The sequence below is a fragment of the Pseudophryne corroboree genome, chromosome 3 (assembly GCF_028390025.1).
Source record: "Pseudophryne corroboree isolate aPseCor3 chromosome 3, aPseCor3.hap2, whole genome shotgun sequence".
Classification (NCBI taxonomy): Eukaryota; Metazoa; Chordata; class Amphibia; order Anura; family Myobatrachidae; genus Pseudophryne; species Pseudophryne corroboree.
The window spans coordinates 607,384,582-607,403,567 of NC_086446.1; the positions used below are offsets into that span (position 1 = coordinate 607,384,582).

General features: G+C 48.2%; 1 protein-coding gene across 1 annotated transcript in view; it reads right to left on the reverse strand.

Annotated features, from left to right (window-relative positions):
* HELLS (helicase, lymphoid specific) overlaps positions 1 to 18,986 on the reverse strand; it is a 270,907-nt gene that overhangs the window by 185,853 nt on the left and 66,068 nt on the right. Inside the window, exons 10-15 of the mRNA XM_063961560.1 lie at positions 3,694 to 3,837; positions 3,409 to 3,605; positions 3,012 to 3,108; positions 2,736 to 2,897; positions 2,511 to 2,659; positions 2,297 to 2,435 (exon numbers count right to left, since the gene is read on the reverse strand). Coding sequence (XP_063817630.1) covers positions 2,297 to 2,435; positions 2,511 to 2,659; positions 2,736 to 2,897; positions 3,012 to 3,108; positions 3,409 to 3,605; positions 3,694 to 3,837 — 888 coding nt within the window. The remainder of the gene's footprint in view (positions 1 to 2,296; positions 2,436 to 2,510; positions 2,660 to 2,735; positions 2,898 to 3,011; positions 3,109 to 3,408; positions 3,606 to 3,693; positions 3,838 to 18,986) is intronic.

Below are 18,986 nucleotides of genomic sequence, written 5' to 3' on the forward strand. Positions count from 1 at the left end.
GCCACGCCATCAAACGTAGCCTGCGTAAGTCTGGATAAAGAAAAGGACCCTGTTGTAGATTGTCCTGCAGTGGCAGGGGTCAAGGCTCGGCTACTGACAACAGGTGTAGGGTGGAGTACCAAACCCTGCGTGGCCAATCCGGAGCCACCAGGAGGACCAGAGCGTTTTCTCTCTTGATGTGTTGCAGAACCCGTGCCAACAGCGGGAAAGGAGGAAAGCGGTAAATGAACCGGAAATTCCAAGGAGCCCTGAGGGCATCCAAGCCCGCCGCCACCGGGTCCCTCGTCTGAGAGTAATAAAGAGGCAACTGATGGTTCAGGCGGGACGCCATGAGGTCGATCTGTGGTTTTCACCACCGGCGGACCAGTTGCCAAAACACCTGGGGATGGAGTGACCACTCTCCCGGGTGCATGTCCTGACGGCTGAGATAATCGGCTTCCCAGTTGTCCACTCCTGGAATGAATATCGCCGAGAAGGAGAGAGCATACCCCTCCGCCCAGAGGAGGATGTTGGTGACCTCCCTCATCGCCGCGAGTGCCGCCCTGGCGGTTGATGTACACCGTCGTGGCATTGTCGGACTGAACTCTGACCGCTCGACCGCCCAGTAGGTGATGTGCCTGAAGTAGGGCATTGTACACCGCCCTTAGTTCGAGAATGTTTATGGGGAGAGCGGACTCGTGGATTGACCAGCACCCCTGAAACCGATGTTCCAGAGTCACTGCCCCCAAGCCTCGCAGACTGGCGTCCGTAGTGAGGAGAGTCCAATCCCATACTCCGAACCGCCTTCCTTCCAACAGATGTGCCGACTGGAGCCACCAGAGAAGCGACGACCGTGCCTTTGGAGATAGCGCCACCCGCTGATGAAGGAACAGATGAGATCCTGACCACTGATTTAGAAGACACAGCTGAAAAGGTCGAGAGTGGAAGCGACCGTACGGAAGAGCTTCGAACGCTGCTACCATCTTTCCCAGAAGGCGAATGCACAGATACACTGACACCCGACGGTGTCAAAGTACCGACCTTACCAGTGTCTGTAGAGACAGGATCTTGTCCTGAGGAAGGAAAACCCTCTGACGGACCGTGTCGATAATCATCCTCAGAAACCGCAATCGTTGCGAGGGGCATAAGTGAGACTTCGGGAAATTCAGGATCCACCCGTGCTGAAACAGAAGGTCCTGCGTCAACCGGATATTCTGAAGCAAAAGTTCTGCCGAGCTTGCCTTTATTAGCAGATCGTCCAGATAGGGAACAATCGTCACACCCTGCTTCCGAAGTAGGGCCATCATGACCGCCATGACCTTTGTGAACACTCTGGGAGCAGAAGAGAGACCGAATGGAAGGAAGGGCTGGAACTGGAAATGAGCGTCCTGTATCGCGAACTGGAGAAAAGCCTGATGAGGAGGCCAAATGGGAACATGCAAGTATGCATCCTTGATGTCTAAGGATGCCAGAAACTCGTTTTTCTCCAAACCTACAATAACAGACTGGAGGGACTCCATCATGAACTTGAACACTCTCAAATACGGATTGAGATCCTTTAAGTTCAGGATTGGCCTGACCGAGCCGTCCGGCTTCGGTACAAGAAACAGGCTTGAGTAATAGCCCCGTTTCCGATGATGAGAGGAAACAGGAATCACCACCTTTGCAGATAGAAGCTTCTGGACCGCTGCAACTCCTCTGTTGTCGGAAACTGGTAAACCCACGGTAAAAAACGCTGGGGTGGTTGTTCATGAAAATCGAGCTTGTAACCGCAAGTGATGAGATCCCATCTAACCATGAATCATTACTGTCACAATTGTTATGCTCTATTCCCACCATCAGTTCTTCTCTGGTGAATACTGATGATAAAAATTTGTTCAGTATTTCCGCTTTTATTTCGTCATCATTTATCAATTCTCTAAATTCATCTTTTAATGGACCTATATTCTCTTTTAACCTTTTTACGTTTAGGTATTTAAAAAAAACTTTTTAGGATTGGCTTTACGCTCTATAGCCATTTGCTTTTTATTTTCCATTTTAGCTGCTCTTATTGCTTTTTTGCATTTTTTATTACATTCCTTGTAATACTTAAAGACTCCTCCTTTCCATTAGATTTAAATGCTTTGAAAGACCGCTTTATTTATCCATGTACTCAGTGGTGCAAATGTATTCTATGTACATAGAAACGTGTTACAATTAAAAATGAGCCGTTTAGCCATATTTCAGCCTGTGTTCCCTTTGAAGGGACAATAGAATTTGTGAGCTGCTACTGTATGTTGCAAATCTGGGTAAAACATTTTCTACGCAGTCAACATACCTTAAACTCCTGAGTAAATGGATCCAGAGGATATTCTATCAAATAAGGATGATTACAACATTTTCTCAGCAGCATCATAACGTTACTCATTTTTAGATTTATTTCTGCATCTACTGGAAGGACATCCTCTACCTTTGGTCTGGGAGAAGAAAGTAACATGTCAGTGTGCTCAACAACTACCAGTAGAGGCAATCTACATTTAAAGAGATAATACCTTTCCTGTTTCACTTCTTGCTGCTGAAGCATGGCATTAATGAGCTTCTCTATCTCATCTGGAGTGTCCTCAACCTGCTCATTGTAATTAACCACTTTGCGACTTTTTCTCTTCCCTCTTCCGTTAGAGCAAACTATTAGATCTGGGGACTGAAGAGAGTTATATTTAAGATCGGCAACTAAGAAAAACTACTACTTAAAGCAGAACAACTGATAAATCTCATACCTTATCCTGCTTCAGCATTTGCTGAATTGTCCGGTTTACTATAGCTGTGTAGAAAGTCTCTTGTTTATTTGTCAAAGGTGCATAAACGACAACTTCACGCTTCGGAGGAACCTCCAGTGTCACATCACTTTTCAATCTTCTCAACAGAAAGGGTGTTAAGATCTATAATGAAAAGAATTTTGATCATTGCTACTGATGAGATTATAGATGTAAGCCTCACAAAGGGAATACCAGATTATAGGAGAATGCATTAACATTTATGACTTCAGCCTTTACCTGGTGCAACATATGTAGAATGTTCTGTTCGCGTTCATTGGCAACAATGTCTTCAGCATTCTGCGATATGCCAGCTATGTCAAACCAAGACTCAAAGCTAAAAGGTGGGAAGAGAAACCATGTTTACGGCATCGTCGGAATAGTACAAAGTGACACGCCGAAGCATTACACTGAATGGCTAAATAGCATGAGCAGTTCTCATTGGTTGCAGATAACCATTTTGGAGCAGCTTGCTATGAGACGAGTACGGATTTTATGGCACTCCATGAAAATAAGGTGATCACTTATCCATGTTTACATTAAGTTACATAACGAAAAATGTTCTAAAGCGGTTGATCACTTAACTGTACAATAAAAAAAACAAAAAAAAAAAACAACCTCAACCCTTATGTGTTACCTTTTAAGATCATCAAATACATCAGGTAGTAGAAAATGCAGAAGAGACCACAGTTCTGCCAGGTTGTTCTGTAGGGGTGTCCCTGTAAGAAGCAACTTGTTGTCCGACTTGAACTGCTTCAGTTCTCTCACTAACCGGCAGTTCATATTTTTTATCCTATGCCCTTCATCTAAAATCATGTATTTCCAGGATCTATGCTGTGAAGAAAAACATTTAATATAATTATTATAATTGATACCATCTGAAACACCACTGTTACAGCAAAGTAGTCATACATTATAGTACCTGTAAAACAGGACGATCTCTCATTGCGATCTCAAAGGAAGTAATGACCACAGGGTAAATCTGCAAATCTCCAGCACGTTTATGTATTTTTTGGGCCAACTGACGGCGCTCTCGTTGATCTCCATGGTAGAGGATTACAGGTATCTGCAAAACATTAACACCTTGCAATGTCATTTCCACTAATATCCCTTCATTAGTAAAAACAGTTGAATGACGACTGGAACAAGGATGTAAGAAAGTGGCACCTATAACCAAAGGATTTCAGGCCTACATTACCAAACCAATTTTGAAGACTTTCTAGTTTTAATCCTATGTACGCATTCACAAACATACTATTGATATACGTTTTACACAAACCGGTCTTAAAAGTGTTTTCAATGCTTACAGCAAACGGTGATATCCCGAACTTTGGGGCAGATGTATTAAGCCTGGAGAAGGGATAAAGAACTGATAAAGCAGTGATAAGTGGATGGGGATAACGCACCAGCCAGTCATAATGGATTTGAAAAATTACAGGAGCTGACTGGCTTAATGCATCTGCCCGTAAGTCACAACTCTAGCTGGGAAATGAAAAACCTTCACAGTATCAGAAGACTAGCCAGGATGAAACATTGGAGAAAATAAGCAGCAGATTAATTGCTCATTTTAACCATTAGATTTGTCAATCATGTCCCATCAACAAAGAGGATTTTAATTACCTACCGTAAAGCCTTCTCATAGTCCATAAGGGATATTGGGAACGCTTAATTACGATTGGGTCCAAAGGAGCCGGTGCACTTTAAATTTCTTCAACATGGTGTGCTGGCTCCTCCCCTCTATGCCCTCCCGCACACCTCAGTATAGGAAAACTGTGCCCGAAGGAGAAGACATACTTGAGGAGGAACATAAGACATGAGTTGTGAAAGCAACGAACCAGCACACAGCAACAAAACTAGCAACCACTAGTGAACTAGAAAAAAAACAGCAACAGCTGTAACGTAACTACTTCACAGAACTATAACTTGCAGGAAGTGAAGCACAGAGGCGGGCACCCAGTATCCCTCATGGACTACAAGAAAAGGATTTACCGGTAGGTAATTAAAATCCTCTATTCTCTATCATCCATAAGGGATACTGGGATAACTTAATACGATTGGGACGTCCCAAAGCTCCCAGAACGGGCCGGAACGTGTCGAGACACCTGCAACACTGTACGTCCAAACTGGACATCCTCTGTGCCCAGGGTATCAAACCTGTAGAACTTGACAAATGTGTTTGTCCCTGACCAGGTAGCAGCTCGGCATAGTTGCAGAGCTGAGACACCATGGACAGCAGCCCAGGAAAAACCTAAAGACCTGGTAGTATGGGACTTTATAGACCTAGGAACAGATAAGGCTGCAGAAGCATAGGCCTGTTGAATAGTAAACCTAATCAAACAGATTGTTTGGAAGCAGGAAGACCTTTCTTGCGAGCATCATAGAGGACAAACAAGGAATCCGATTTTCAGACTGTCGAGTCCTCTTGACGTAAACCCTCAAGGCTCGCACGACAAAGGACTCCGGAAGAGAGGCCGTGGCAGAAGCTGCCGGAACCACAATAGACCGATACAGGTGGATCACAGAGACCACCTTCGGAAAGAACTGTCGAGTCCCGAGCTCTGCCCTGTCCGCATGAAAGACCAGGTAGGGACTCCTACAGGACAAAGCACCCAGCTCTGAAACCTGCCTGGCTGAAGCCAAGGCTAAGAGCATCACCGTCTTCCACTAACAGAAGATGTTCAAACTAAGAGGATTGGAGGAATGTCAGAACCACGTTGAGATCCCAAGGAGCCGTAGGCGGCACAAAGGGAGGTTGAATATGCAGAACACCCTGCAGGAACGTCTACCTCAGGCAGAGCAGCTAATTTCTTCTGGAAGATGGACAAGGCCGAGATCTGAACCTTGGAGCCCAGCTGTAGACCCATATCCACGCCAGCTTGTAGGAAACGTAAAAAGCACCCCAGACTGAGTTCCACAGCTGGACATTCTCGGCACTCACACCAGGAGACGTAACGTTTCCAGATATGGTGGTAATGCTTCGACATGACTGGCTTCCTGGCTTGAACTACGGTGGTAATGACCTTATCCGGAATACCCTCCATAGCTAGAATGTTCCATTCAACCACCATGCCGTCAAACAAAGCCGCCGTGAGGGTAGACGAACAGCCCTTGCCATGGCCAGAAGATCCGCGTATCAGAACCTTCAAGGCCAGTCGGGAGCAATGAGAATTGCCTAAATTCCTTCTCTTTGGATTTTTAGGATCCAAGGAATAAGGGAATCGGAGGAAATAGGTACACCAGCTGGTAACCTCATGGTGCTGTCAGCGCGTCCACTGCCGCTGCTAGAGGGTCCCTCGCCCTGGAACAACAGCACGGAAGCTTGTTGAGCCAAGAGGCCATCAGATCATTCTGGGGACGTCCCCACAGATCTGTTAACATGTTAACATCCGGAACACCTGTGGATGCAGACCCCACTCTCCTCGGTAGAGGTTGTGGCGGCTTAGGAAGTCCGCCTCCCAGTAGTCCACTCCTGGAATGAAAATCACCGACACCACCCTTGCAGTCCTTTCGACCCAAAAAGGAGAATCTTGGATACTGCTCTTTGTTCCTCCCTGTCGACAGATGTATGCAACCGCCGTAGCATTGTCAGACTGTACTTAAATGGCTTGACCTCGGAGCAGCTGAGCTCCGTGCAGGAGAGAATTGTATATCGCTCTGAGTTCAAGTATGTTTATCGGAAGGCAGGCCTGGAGTTCCAACCACCTGCCCTGAAACTGTGCCCCTTGGGTAACAGTGCCCCAGCCCCGAAGGCTGGCATCCATGGTCACGAGAATCCAATCCTGGATCCCGAAGCTCTTCCCCCGCCAAGAGGTTGGCGGGCTGTAACCTCCACAGAAGAGAGAACCTGGCCTGTGGGGACAGATAAAGGACTTTGTGCATCTGCAGATGCGAACCTGACCACTTCTTCACGAGGTCCAGCTGGAAGGTCCGTGCATGAAACCTGTCAAACGATATGGCCTTGAAAGACAGATGTACCGAGATCTTGCGTGGTTGGAGAACCGCTCAAACCAACTCCTGAAGAGCTTCCGCCTTGTCTGCAGGGAGGAAAACCGAGCCACAGTGTCCAGGATCATTCCGAGGAACTGGGGGCGTTGGGTTGGCTACAGGTGGGATTAAGTTCAGAACCCAACCGTGGTGCAACAGGGATGTCGTGCAGGAGATGCTGTCCAGCAGGATTTCCCTTGATGTTGCTTTTATTAGATCAGCTAGGTAGGGGACAATGTTCACCTCCTGAATCCTGAGTCGAAACATTTCTGCCATAACCTTGGTGAAAACCCTTGGGGCTGTGGATAAGCCGAAGGGCAGCGCCTGGAACTGGTAGTGTGCCTCCATCAGAGCAAACCTGAGGTACATCTGATGAGGCAGCCATATTGGGACATGGAGGTAGGATTCCTTTATGTCCAGGGAGACCAAGAACTCCCCCTTCTTCCAGACCCGAGATCACTGCTCTGAGACTCCATTTTGAACCAGAAAACCCACAGATATGGGTTTGACTTGAACCGTCCAGTTTTGGTACCAAAAAAAGGCTAATATGTATGCAACCTTGTTGTTGAGGTGGCACAGAAACAAAGAACTGGGTCATGGTTAACTTTTGAATGGCCTCCTGCAACGTGGAGCGCACGGTTTCTAAAGCTGGTAAACCTGACTTGAAAAACCTGCGAGGTGGTAGACTTTCAAATTTCAGCTTGTAGCCATGGGAGATCAGCTGGCAGGAGCGGTTCCAGATGGAGCTGAAGAATCTCCAACGAGCTCCCACCCTGAGGTCCCCCTGGAGTGGAGGAACACAGTCATGCTGAGGGTATGGAGGAGCTAGAGCAGACACACTGGTGATGAGATCCTGTGGTAGCCGGCTTGCAAGACTTCCCTCTGGAACCTCGTGCCGCATTGGAGGCATCGCGCTATCCGAGAAGGTCCCGTGTAAGAGCGTCTAGGAGGCGGAGCAACAGAGGGAAGGAACGTTGACTTTCCAGCGGTCGCCTTCGAAATCCAGGTATCCAATTCACCTCCGAACAGCCAATCACCTGTTAAGAGTAGGGCTTCCACACTCTCAGACTTAAAGTCAGCTACCCACTGGCATAACTACAACGCTCTGCGTGCAGATACCGCCATGGTAGAAGTACATGCATTAATACAACAGATTCCTTTAATGGTGTGCAGCATGCAGACTCCTGAATATGCTGAACCAGCAGTACTAAGTCAGCTAGGCCCTCCTGAATGTTACCAGCCCAAGTGTGTATTGCATGCGTCACCCAACATCATGCAATAACAGGCCTTTGGGATGCCCCTGCTGAAACAAATAGGGAAAATAGAAGCAACTTTAAAAATCTGCAGGTTCCTTTAAGGCTGCAGCCCCTGGAACCGACAGAACTAGCTTTTTAGACAGGCGTGATGCAGATGTGTCCACCGCCGGGGAAGTTTCCAATACCTTACGCCACTCCTGGGCAAATGGGAAGGTGGCTAGCCACCTTTTGGACACAGATTTTTTAATTTTTTTTATATCAGGAGAGGCCCATGGCTCCCTGAAAAGGATATCCAGCTCCTTTGAGTCAGGAAATGTGACCTGCACCTTTTTCTGTGCAGGGAAAAAGGATTGCTGCAGTACTAGGAATATTTAAAATCTCTTACTGCAATAAGTGAGTCTACACCCTTTGCAGCAGAAAAAATAGGATTTTGGTACTTACCAGGTAAATCCTTTTCTTTGAATCCATAGGGGGCACTGGAGTACTCTTGGGATATGGACGGCGTAGCAGAAACAAAGGCACTGAATATTTAAATTTAGAACTCTCCACCCCTCCATATCCCAGAGTACCTCAGTGTACGACCTCAGTGTTTTTACTGAGCGAACTACTATAGAGAGGTTGACAATGGAGAATTCCTATAACATAACGGACAACAACAAAGTTGACCCATAACGTTACTGTCAACTAAACAGTTGACACCATAACCGATAGACCTTTATAATTTGAACCAATCGGTGAAAATGTGTTACCATAAGCTCCTCTGAGCTTAATACAAACCAGGTAAAATGTGTTACCCTAAGCTCCTCTGAGCTTAAAAAACAACCCAGGTAAAACTGCTCTGGGTGGGCGTCAAGTGCCCCCTATGGATTCAAAGAAAAGGATTTACCTGGTAAGTACCAAAATCCTATTTTCTTTTTCATCCACTAGGGGTCACTGGAGTACTCTTGGGACGTACCAAAGCTTCCCTCGTGGGCGGGAGAGCTGTTTGACACTTGTAACAGTAGGCAGCCAAAGCTAGATGCTGATGCCGCAACCGTTTAATAACGTGTAAACGCGCACAAACGTGTGCACTGAAGGCTATGTAGCCGCGTCGTAGACGCTCCACGACCAGCTGGTCCTGACATTCCCACAGAACCTGTGGAATGAGCTATTACTGACGAAGGCGACTGTAACTTAGCCTTAAAGTAAGCCTGACTTGTATTCATTTTTATCCAACTGGATAATGTCTGCTGAGAAACTGGCTAACCCCAGTTGGCCGCATCATAGAGAACAAACAACGTATCCGTATTACGTACTGTAGACGTTCGGGACATATAGACGCGTAATGCGTGTACCACATTCAGAATTCTAGAATGTGCTGTCAACACAGGAACCACTATTTGTTTATTGATGTGAAGAATAAGAAATCGGAATTCGTCCGAAGTTCTGCTTTGTCATGAGAAAACTCAAATACGGTGGCTTGGAATACAAGGCACCCAAATATGAAAACAAAACACTTGCCGAAGCTAAGGCTAGAAGAAAACGTTTTCCAAGTGAGAAACTTAATCCCCATTTGTTGTAAGGGTTCAAAATATGAAAACTGTAAGAAATCTGAACCCAGCCTCAAGTCGCATGGCGCTGTAGGTGGGATAAATGGAGGCTGTATTTGATGACACCTTGTAGAAAAGGTGTGTACCGACGCAATAGAGTCAAACGTCTTTGAAAATAACTTGACCACACAGATACCTGCACCCTCAGTGCAGATAAACGCAGTTCTCCATCCCACCCCGTCTGTAAAATAACAGAATACGGGTAACTTGAAAGATGATGTCGGAAACTTCCGAGCTTCACACCCACCTATATAGGCACACCAAATTTTGTAATAATGAGCTGCCGTAAGCAGCTTCCTAGCTCGTAACATGGTTGGTATAACCGATACTGTAATGCCCTATTTCTTTTCTTAAGAGGGCGGTCTGAACCCCCCCACCCCGTCAACCGCAGCCACGGTACATAGGTAAATAGGGGTAAAAGAACGGTCCCTGTTGTAACAGGTTGGACGTATTATGAGCGGGCCAAGATCGTGTGCAAGTATTCCTTGGAGATTCGAGAAGCAAGCTCTCCGAAACCCATGAGATATCACTAGTATGACTGTGACGAACTGTCTTATGATCCGTTTTAGCAACGGAGAGAGCAGCGGAAAATGGTGGAGCCAGATACACGAGGCTGTATGACCACACGAATGTGAGAACCTCCACCGCCACTGCCCTTGTGATCTGTCGTTCTGTACACATACTGAGCGTTTGTAATTGTGGCGAGATGCCCTCATGTATACCTGAGGGTAACCCCACCTGTGGATTCACATATGAAACACCTCTGGATTTAATGCCCAGTTTTCAGGATATAAATCCCGACGGGTGAGATCATCTGTCTAACAGATGTCCACTCGCGGAATGAACCCCGTCGACATCACATAATGGTGTTCTGGGCAATTGAGGATTCGAGCTACCTGCCGCATGGCCATGCGGCTTCTTGGTCCTCCCTGGTTGTTGTGTATGCAACTCCCGTTGCGTTGTCCGACTGCACTTGGTCAGACTGAAAGCGAAGCATGTAGTGCATTGTAAATTGCACGGAGTTCCAGGACATTTATCGACAGCAATCTGTCGTGATCCGCTTTAGAACCCCTGTCGCTGATCTTTTTTAACTACAACTCCTGAACCTCTGAGACTCTCGTCCAGAGTATATACACCCTCGCCCCCCTGTGGGAAACGCGAGTGAAGCCCGGCGAACTAAAGCGCTTTGAAAACACATCATTATTCCTAACAGGCGAATACACCAATGTACCGCTAGTGTGCGTGGCTTTTGCACTAATTACTAGATGGTATATTTGTTCTTGCTGGTGTAGTAGGTAAATGTCTGTGATTTACCGTATTTATAATCTTACCTAGGAATTGACGTCGTTCAGACGGAATTAGATGCGATTGTTTTTGAACTTGACCTGCCACCGTAGTATACATTAGTAGCGCAAGTAAGAGGAACTCTGTTGAGACAGAGTTCTTATGAGCAGATCGTCTAAGTATGGAACGATTGTCACTGGCAGGGCTCTGAGATGAGCTATCCTCACCAACATCACTTTGGTAAATACCCGAGGCGTTGACAAGAAGCCAAATGGTAGAACCTGAAATGGTTAATGGTTGTGGCGTTTTGCAAACGCTAGAACCTGTGATGCGGTGACCAAACCGGAATGGGTAAATACGCATTGTGAAGATCAAGTGCAATTATGCAATTTTGTGGCTCCAAATATGCAAATACTAACCGCAGAAAATCCATTTTCAAACTGCAGTAAGTGACTTGCTGATTGAGACTGCGACGGAGCTGTCTGGTTTTGTTACCCCAAACAGAGGGGAATAAGTAACCCTGACTCTGTTGGTGTACTATGCCTGGAAATAAAAACAGCTGAAACCAGCAGAGACTAAATGACAACCTGCCAAAACGTTCGACAGAGGCAGTCTTGTCCTTTAATCTGTAAATAGCGGAGACATCCATGAGTTGATGTCTGGAAACCCCGCAAATGTAACGTGTAAAGACGCGCTTCCACAATTGGAAAATGGAGATGGCCTAAGAGGTCGTCAAGCCACTGGCTTGTTGACTGTAGCGTCCTGTCGTTACAAGGCGTGACTGTTTTTGTACCACCGCCTTGAAAAGACAAGTCTAAAGGGATTAAACGCCGGCACAAGAATTTCCGTTTTGATACTGGATGCGGTAATGGCTGAATATCAAATTTAGGACCAAACAAGCTCTGGCCTTGTCGTGCTGAAACTAGAGACGATGAAAAGTAAAAATGAAAAATTAATAAAATCTTCCACAAAGTGTGGGAACTCCCACAAGCCGATGTTAGTGCTTTGAGCACAGAAAAAACACTGAGGTACTCTGGGATATGGAGGGGTGGAGAGTTCTAAATTTAAATATTCAGTGCCTTTGTTTCTGCTACGCCGTCCATATCCCAAGAGTACTCCAGTGACCCCTAGTGGATGAAAAAGAAATCATCTAACTCAGCATTTGATTCTAGCTCCTCCCCCTCTGGTACCTCCTCCTCAGAATCCGAGAAGATATCGGGTAACCCCCTTTGTTGGGGTAAAGGATTACAGAGAAGGGAAACAAGTCTGCTATCTGCACTGGGTTTTTTTCAGAGCAGCCATAGACTGTTTTAACTGCTGCCTTTCTTGTCTTGCAGTAGTTAACTCATTAGATATGTCAGCCATCAGTTTTCATTTAACAGAGCGAATGCGGCTCTTGCAATTCACCCCCAGAAGCCCCACTAGTTTGAGGGCTAACTGCATTGTTCACACATGATAGAATCTGCAGGAGAGGGGGAAAATCTGGTGTGACATAGCACACACAACCTTTTTCTCATTGCTGACAGAGGACATACACACATACACAGACACGGGGTTCAAGCAAGCCTGACCAGCATAGTATGTATGGAGCTGGCAGTCTGCAACAGTCAAAAAAAAAAAGTTTAACAGTAAAATCCTTTTTTCGGAGGCCGTGGTGGACACTGGGATTGTGGGGTATGGTGTAGGAGCACTGCGGGTACTAAGGACTTAAACTCCTACAGAGTGCAGCAGAGGTTCCTCCTCCCCATACCCCACTTGCCCATGGGAAGCCGGTTTGTATCTTAACAAGCCTCAAGAACAAAGACCAGAGAAAGAAAAAAAAAAGAAAAAAAAAAAAGGACCGACAGATACTACCCCGGTGAAGAGAGCCATGGCACGGAGTGCCAGCAGAATGGACCCCTCAGCAACGGAGCGTGAGGGCGGGCGACCAGTGTCCACCACTGCTTCGGAAAAAAGGATTTTACAAGTAAGACCAAAATCCCATCAGTCTAGGTGGACACTGGGATTGTGGGAGGTCCCAAAGCTGTCCCTTTACGGGCGGGAACGCTCCCGAGCTGCACTGAGGACAACGCGCAGAGGACGCATCAGTCGAGGCGAAGGTGTCGAACTGATAGAATTTGATGAAAGTGTTTGTGGAAGACCACGTAGCTGCCCTGCAAAGCTGCTCAGCAGAAGCGCCATGGTGTACTGCCCAAGAAGGGCCAACAAGCCAAGTGGAATGAGCTGACAGATGCTGGAAAAGGCCGCTCAGCCAGCAGATAAGATTGTCTAATGGCAAAGCGGATCCAACGGGCCAAAGTTTTAGAAGCAGGCCAGCCACACTTTCGGACATAATAAAGAACGAAAAGGGAGTCAGATTTGCAGAAGGAAACCGTTCTGGCAACATAGGTACGGAGAGCCCGTACAACATCCAGAGTGACCAAGGACTCCTCCGGAACGTCTGATGTGTTGGGTAGTAAGGACGGAATCACAATCTCAATAAATGTGGAACCTGGAGACAACTTTAGGAAGATCATCCATTCTAGTACGTAGTTCCACCCGATCTGAGTGGAAAACTAGGAAAGGAGATCTGTGAGACAGGGTGCCCAAGTCGGAAACCTGGTGCACCGAAGCAATGGCCAACAGGAAGGCAGTCTTCCAAGTAAGCTCCACAGAACCCAAGGGTTCAAATTGAGCCCGGTGAAGCATCCGGGGGACCAAAGACAAGTCCCATGGATTAACAGGGGGGACAAAAGGAGGTTGTAAACTTAGTACTCCCTGCAGAAAAGGGCGAATAGCCGAATAATTGGCCACCTTTCGTTGAAAGAGAACCGAAAGAGCAGACACATGCACTTTTAGGGAGGCAAGCCGAAGTCCCAAGTCCAAACCGGCTTGAAGAAAAGCCAAAACCCTGGAAACTCGATATCTCAAGGTATTAAAGAGACGATCCGAGCACCACTGAAAGTACCACCACCACCACACTCTGATAGATGCGGGCCGAAGACTGTTTTCTGGCTGAGAGCATAGTGTCAATGAGTAGGTCCGAGAACCCGCAAGCTCTTAAGAACGACCTCAGCCCCCCCATCAAAGCCGGGCAGGTCAGGGTGAAGGCAAGGGCCCTGAGAAGGGTGGTCCGGACGAAGAGGCAGGCGAAATGGAGGCTGAATGGAGAGGCTGCAAAGATCCGTGTACCAAGTCAGTCTTGACCAATCCAGGCCGCGATGAGGATGGCCATGACCAGCTCCTGCTTCAGGCGTCTGTGTACACGTGGTAGGAGAGCAAGCGGCGGAAACAAACCTTCGAGAAGGGCAGAGGAGCTACACTTCTGGGTGAAGTGGCCATTCTCCGGAATGGACATCTTGTCGACTCAGGAAGTCCGCCTCCCAATTCTGTATTTCAGGGATGTAAATAGACAGCCTGTAAGGAGCATTCTGCCCAATGGAGGATGTGACCCCTCTTTCACGGTGGCCCAACTCCTTGATGGTTGATATAAGCGACCGCTGTTGCGTTGTCCATCTGTATCCGGACAGGCTTACCAAGAAGAGGGCCCGCTTGGAAAAGTGCTCTGTATATTGCTCGGCGCTCCAGGACCTTGATTGATAGTCACCTCTTGAGCTGACCAATGACCCTGGAAGGAGTGGTTGCTCGTGACCGCCCACCAGCCTCGTAGGAGGAGACTGCCGTAGTCAGAATGACCCAGTACTGGATACGGAATGGGACGGCACATTGTGAGATGGGATGACTCAAGCCACCACAGGAGTGACAGGTGAGTTCCCCTCGACAGTGAAATACAGCTGGACCTGAGATGGAGATGTGACCTGTTCCAGCGACGGAGCAATTCCAGTTGACACTGACACCTATGAGTTGGAAATGGAGGTTAGCCAGATGTCCGAATAGTAAAAGCAGACCACCCACCATTGCCAGGTTAGTCACAATTTTATCCAATTCAGGTCCAAAGAGGATGTCTCCCGTAAAGTTGAGAGACTCTAAAAGTTTGTCATTATCTGCTCTACACTAGCGAAGCCACGCCTAGCCGCCACTGAGGCTGCAGAGATTTCGTCACCAAATGCACCCGACTCTATAGCCGTCTCACCCAGCTAAGTGCTAGCTTCTCCAATATAATCCACCAAGGAGAGTAAATCTGAGCACTGTATCCCAGATTGGAGGCCATCCGTTAGACCATCTGCACAATTACCGATGTATAAAGACATCCAGCCCAAAGCAAATGCAGGACGGTTAGCTGCACCTGCATTAGTAAATCTTGTATGGAGGAATTAGTCCAACTTTTTATCAGCTGAATCCCATAAAGACACAACATCAGTAATAAGCAGGGTGGTCGACTTGACCAATCTGGCCACATGAGCATCCAAGGTACACTGTGCTCCACAAGGATTGACATCGGGGATGTCCTAAAGCAGTTCCTTATGGGAGGGGACGCACTAGAGCGGGCACAAGAACCCGGCGTCCAAAGGAAGCATCCTGGGAAGCAGCAGTATCAAAAGGCATAGACCTAATGAACGTGTTCCCAGAGGACCACGTAGCCGCCTTGCACAATTGTTCAAGGGTCGCACCACGGTGAGCCGCCCAAGGTGGTCCAACCGACAGAGTAGAATGGGCTTTGATGGTAGCAGGAACCGGACGACCAGCCTGTACATAAGCATGTGCAATCACCATTCTAATCCATCTGGCCAGAGTCTGCTTGGAAGCAGGCCAGCCACGTTTGTGAAAATCAAATGCAAAAAGAGAAATCGGATTTCCCAATGTAGGAAGTTCTCTTCACATAGATAAGGAGAGCCCGTACCACATTCAAAGATCGCTCTTTGGAAGACCACTCAGGAGAAATAAAGGCCGGAACTACAATCTCCTGGTTAAAGGTGGAAGGAAGACATCACCTTGAGTAAATAAACTGGGCATATTCGAAGCACCGCCCGGTCACGGTAAAAAATCAAATAGGGAGACTTATAGGATGGGTTCACTACGATTTGCCGGCGGCCGGGCTCCCAGCGACCAGCATACCGGCGCCGGGAGCCCGACCGCCGGCTTACCGACAGTGTGGCGAGCGCAAATGAGCCCCTTGCGGGCTCGACGCGCCACACTATTTTATTCTCCCTCCAGGGGGGTCGTGGACCCCCACGAGGGAGAATAAGTGTCGGTATGCCGGCGGTCGGGCTCCCGGCGCCGGTATGCTGGTCGCCGGGAGCCCGACCGCCGGCATACTGAAGACCAACCTTATAGGATACCCTTCTAGCTGAGGCAATAGCCAGCAAACACCTTAGGAGAAAGCCCCTTAAGGTCAGCAGAGGTAAGAGGCTCAAAACGGAGACTCTAAGGTAGGCATGTCCAAACTGTGGCCCTCCAGCTGTTGAGAAACTACACATCCCAGCATGCCCCGACACAGCTTCAGCATTCTGACAGCAAAACTGTGTCAGGGCATGCTGGGATATGTAGTTTCACAACAGCTGGAGGGCCACAGTTTGGACATGCCTGCTCTAAGGCCTCCAAGACCACAGACAGATCAAGGTGCCACAGGTGGTACATAATGAGGCTGAATCCTCAACACACCCTGAGTGAATGTATGGACATCAGGTATGGTAGTGATCTTTCTCTGAAATCAAACAACGCAGAGATATGCTCCTTGAGGGACACCAGATGCATGCCCAAGTCCAGGCCTTGTAGAAAGGCCAATAGTTTGGCCGTACAAAGCTTAAAAAGTCATGATTTTGAGACGCACACCAAGTAAAGTAAGCATTCCAGACCTATGGTATATCTGAGCAGAAGCCGGCTTACGGGCCTTCAACATAGTTTGAATGACCACTTCAGAAAAACCCTTAGCCCTCAGGACGGAAGCTTCAAGAGCCATGCCGTCAAAGCCAGACGGGCCATATCCTGATAAACACAAGGGCCCTGAACGAGGAGGTCTGGTCGTTGTGGAAGTAGAAGGGGCGATCCAACGAGAGGCCCTGTAGATCGGGAAACCAGTGCCGTCTGGGCCACGCTGGAGCGACTAGAAGGTTTCCTTCTCCTTGCTTGAACTTCCGTAACACTCTGGGCAGGAGCGACATCGGAGGGAACACATTTGGCAACTGAAAAGTTCCACGGGATTGACAGAGCATCCGCAAACGCTGCTTGAGGATCCCTTGTCCTTGTTCCGAAGACAGAAACCTTGTGATTGTGTCGAAACGCTATCGGGTCCACATCTGGGAGGCCCCAGTTGTCCACGAGAAGTTGAAAACAGCTCTGGATGTAGGCTCCATTCTCCGGCGTGCACGTCCTGACGACTGAGATAGTACGCCTCCCAGTTCAGAGTGCCCGGAATGAACACTGCTGATATGGCCGGCAGATGGCGTTCTGCCCACTGAAGAATCCTTGATACTTCCCTCATTGCCATGCGGCTTCGAGTGCCGCCTTGATGATTGATGAACGCCACCGTGGTGGCATTGTCTGATTGTACTTGAACAGGTCTGTTCTGTATGAGATGCTGGGCCATTGTCAACGCATTGAACACTACCCGCAGTTCCAGAATGTTTATCGGGAGTAGGGACTCCTCCTCGGCCCACCGACCCTGGAGAGAGAGTGTTGATCCAATACCGCGCCCCAACCTCTCAGACTGGCATCCGTCGTCAGCAGGACCCAGTTGGATATCCAGAAGGGACAACCCCTGCTCAAATCGTTGGTCCTGAAGCCACCAGCTCAACGATAGGCGGACCTCCGGAGACAAGGAGATCTAATCCGGTGAGGCAGGCCATCCCACTTGGACAGAATCAACTTCTGTAGAGGGAGAGAATGGAATTGAGCATACTCCACCATGACGAAAGCCGACACCATGAGACCTAACACTTGCATCACCGAATGAATAAACACTTGGACGGGAAAGGAAGCATCGGATCTTGTCCTGAAGTTTCAGGACTTTCACAACCAGCGATTGTTCTCGTCTCAGGAGAGTGTCCAACAATGCTCCCAGGTGTACCATGATCCGAGCTGGAACCAGGGAGGATTTCTTCCAGTTGATCAGCCACCTGTGGGCTGTCATGCACTGGACCGTCAGATCGAGATGACACAGGTGAATTTCTGGGGAACTCGCCAGGATCAACAAATAGTCTATGGTAGTATCCTGACCCCTTGACGGCAGAGTGTAGCCGTCATGACCGCCATTACTTTGGTGAAAACTCGCAGAACCATTGTCAAACCAAAGAGTAACACCCGAAATTGGTAATGAAGGTTGCCCACCGCAAACCGCAGGTACTGCTGATGAGATACATATCCCTATTGCGGTAGGTAGGCATCCTGTATGTCCAGGGAGACCATATAGTCCCCAAGCTCCATGGCTAGAATAGAGAGCAGCATTTTCATACGGAACTTGGAGATCCACACATGCTTGTTCAAGGACTTCAGATTGAGAATGGGCCGCGAGGACCCGTTCGGTTTCGGGACTAGAAACCGCGGTGAATAGAACCCCTTGCCCATCTGAGCCAGAAGCACCTGTACCACCACTCCTGTGGACAGGAGGGAATGTACCACAGAGTGCAACGTGTTTGCTTTTGCCGGATCCAGAGGCAAATCTGTCGGGCAAAATCGATGAGGGGGACGATTCTTCAAGGGTACGGCGTAACCTCGAGCAACGACTTCCCTCACCCAGGTATCCGAAGTGGTCTTTAACTATTCCTGGGTAAAACCTAGAAGTCAGCCCCCCAACCCTGGGATCCCCCAGAGGGAGGCCCGCCTCATCATGCGGCCGACTTGTCAGTTTTGGAAGCTGGCTGACGGGCGGCCCAGGCACGCTTCGGTCTGGGCTTGGCAGGCCTGGAAGCACGAGCTTGCTTTGGATACACCTGACCTTTTGTTTTACCTGGAGTACAAAAGGGCCGAGGGAAAGTACTATTAGCCTTCTGTGCGGAAGGAGCCGTACTAGGTAGGGTAGGCTGTTTTAGCAGTAGCCAGATCGGCCACAATCTTATTGAGGTCTTCTCCAAAGAGAATGCCTCCCTTGAAAGGAAGCACCTCCAGGGATATTCTTGGAATCCAAATCCACCGACCAGGATCTCAACCAAAGGATACGTCTGGCCAAAACGAATGCAGTAGGAGCCTTGGCCGCGAGCACCCCGGCATCGGAGGCCGCCTCCTTA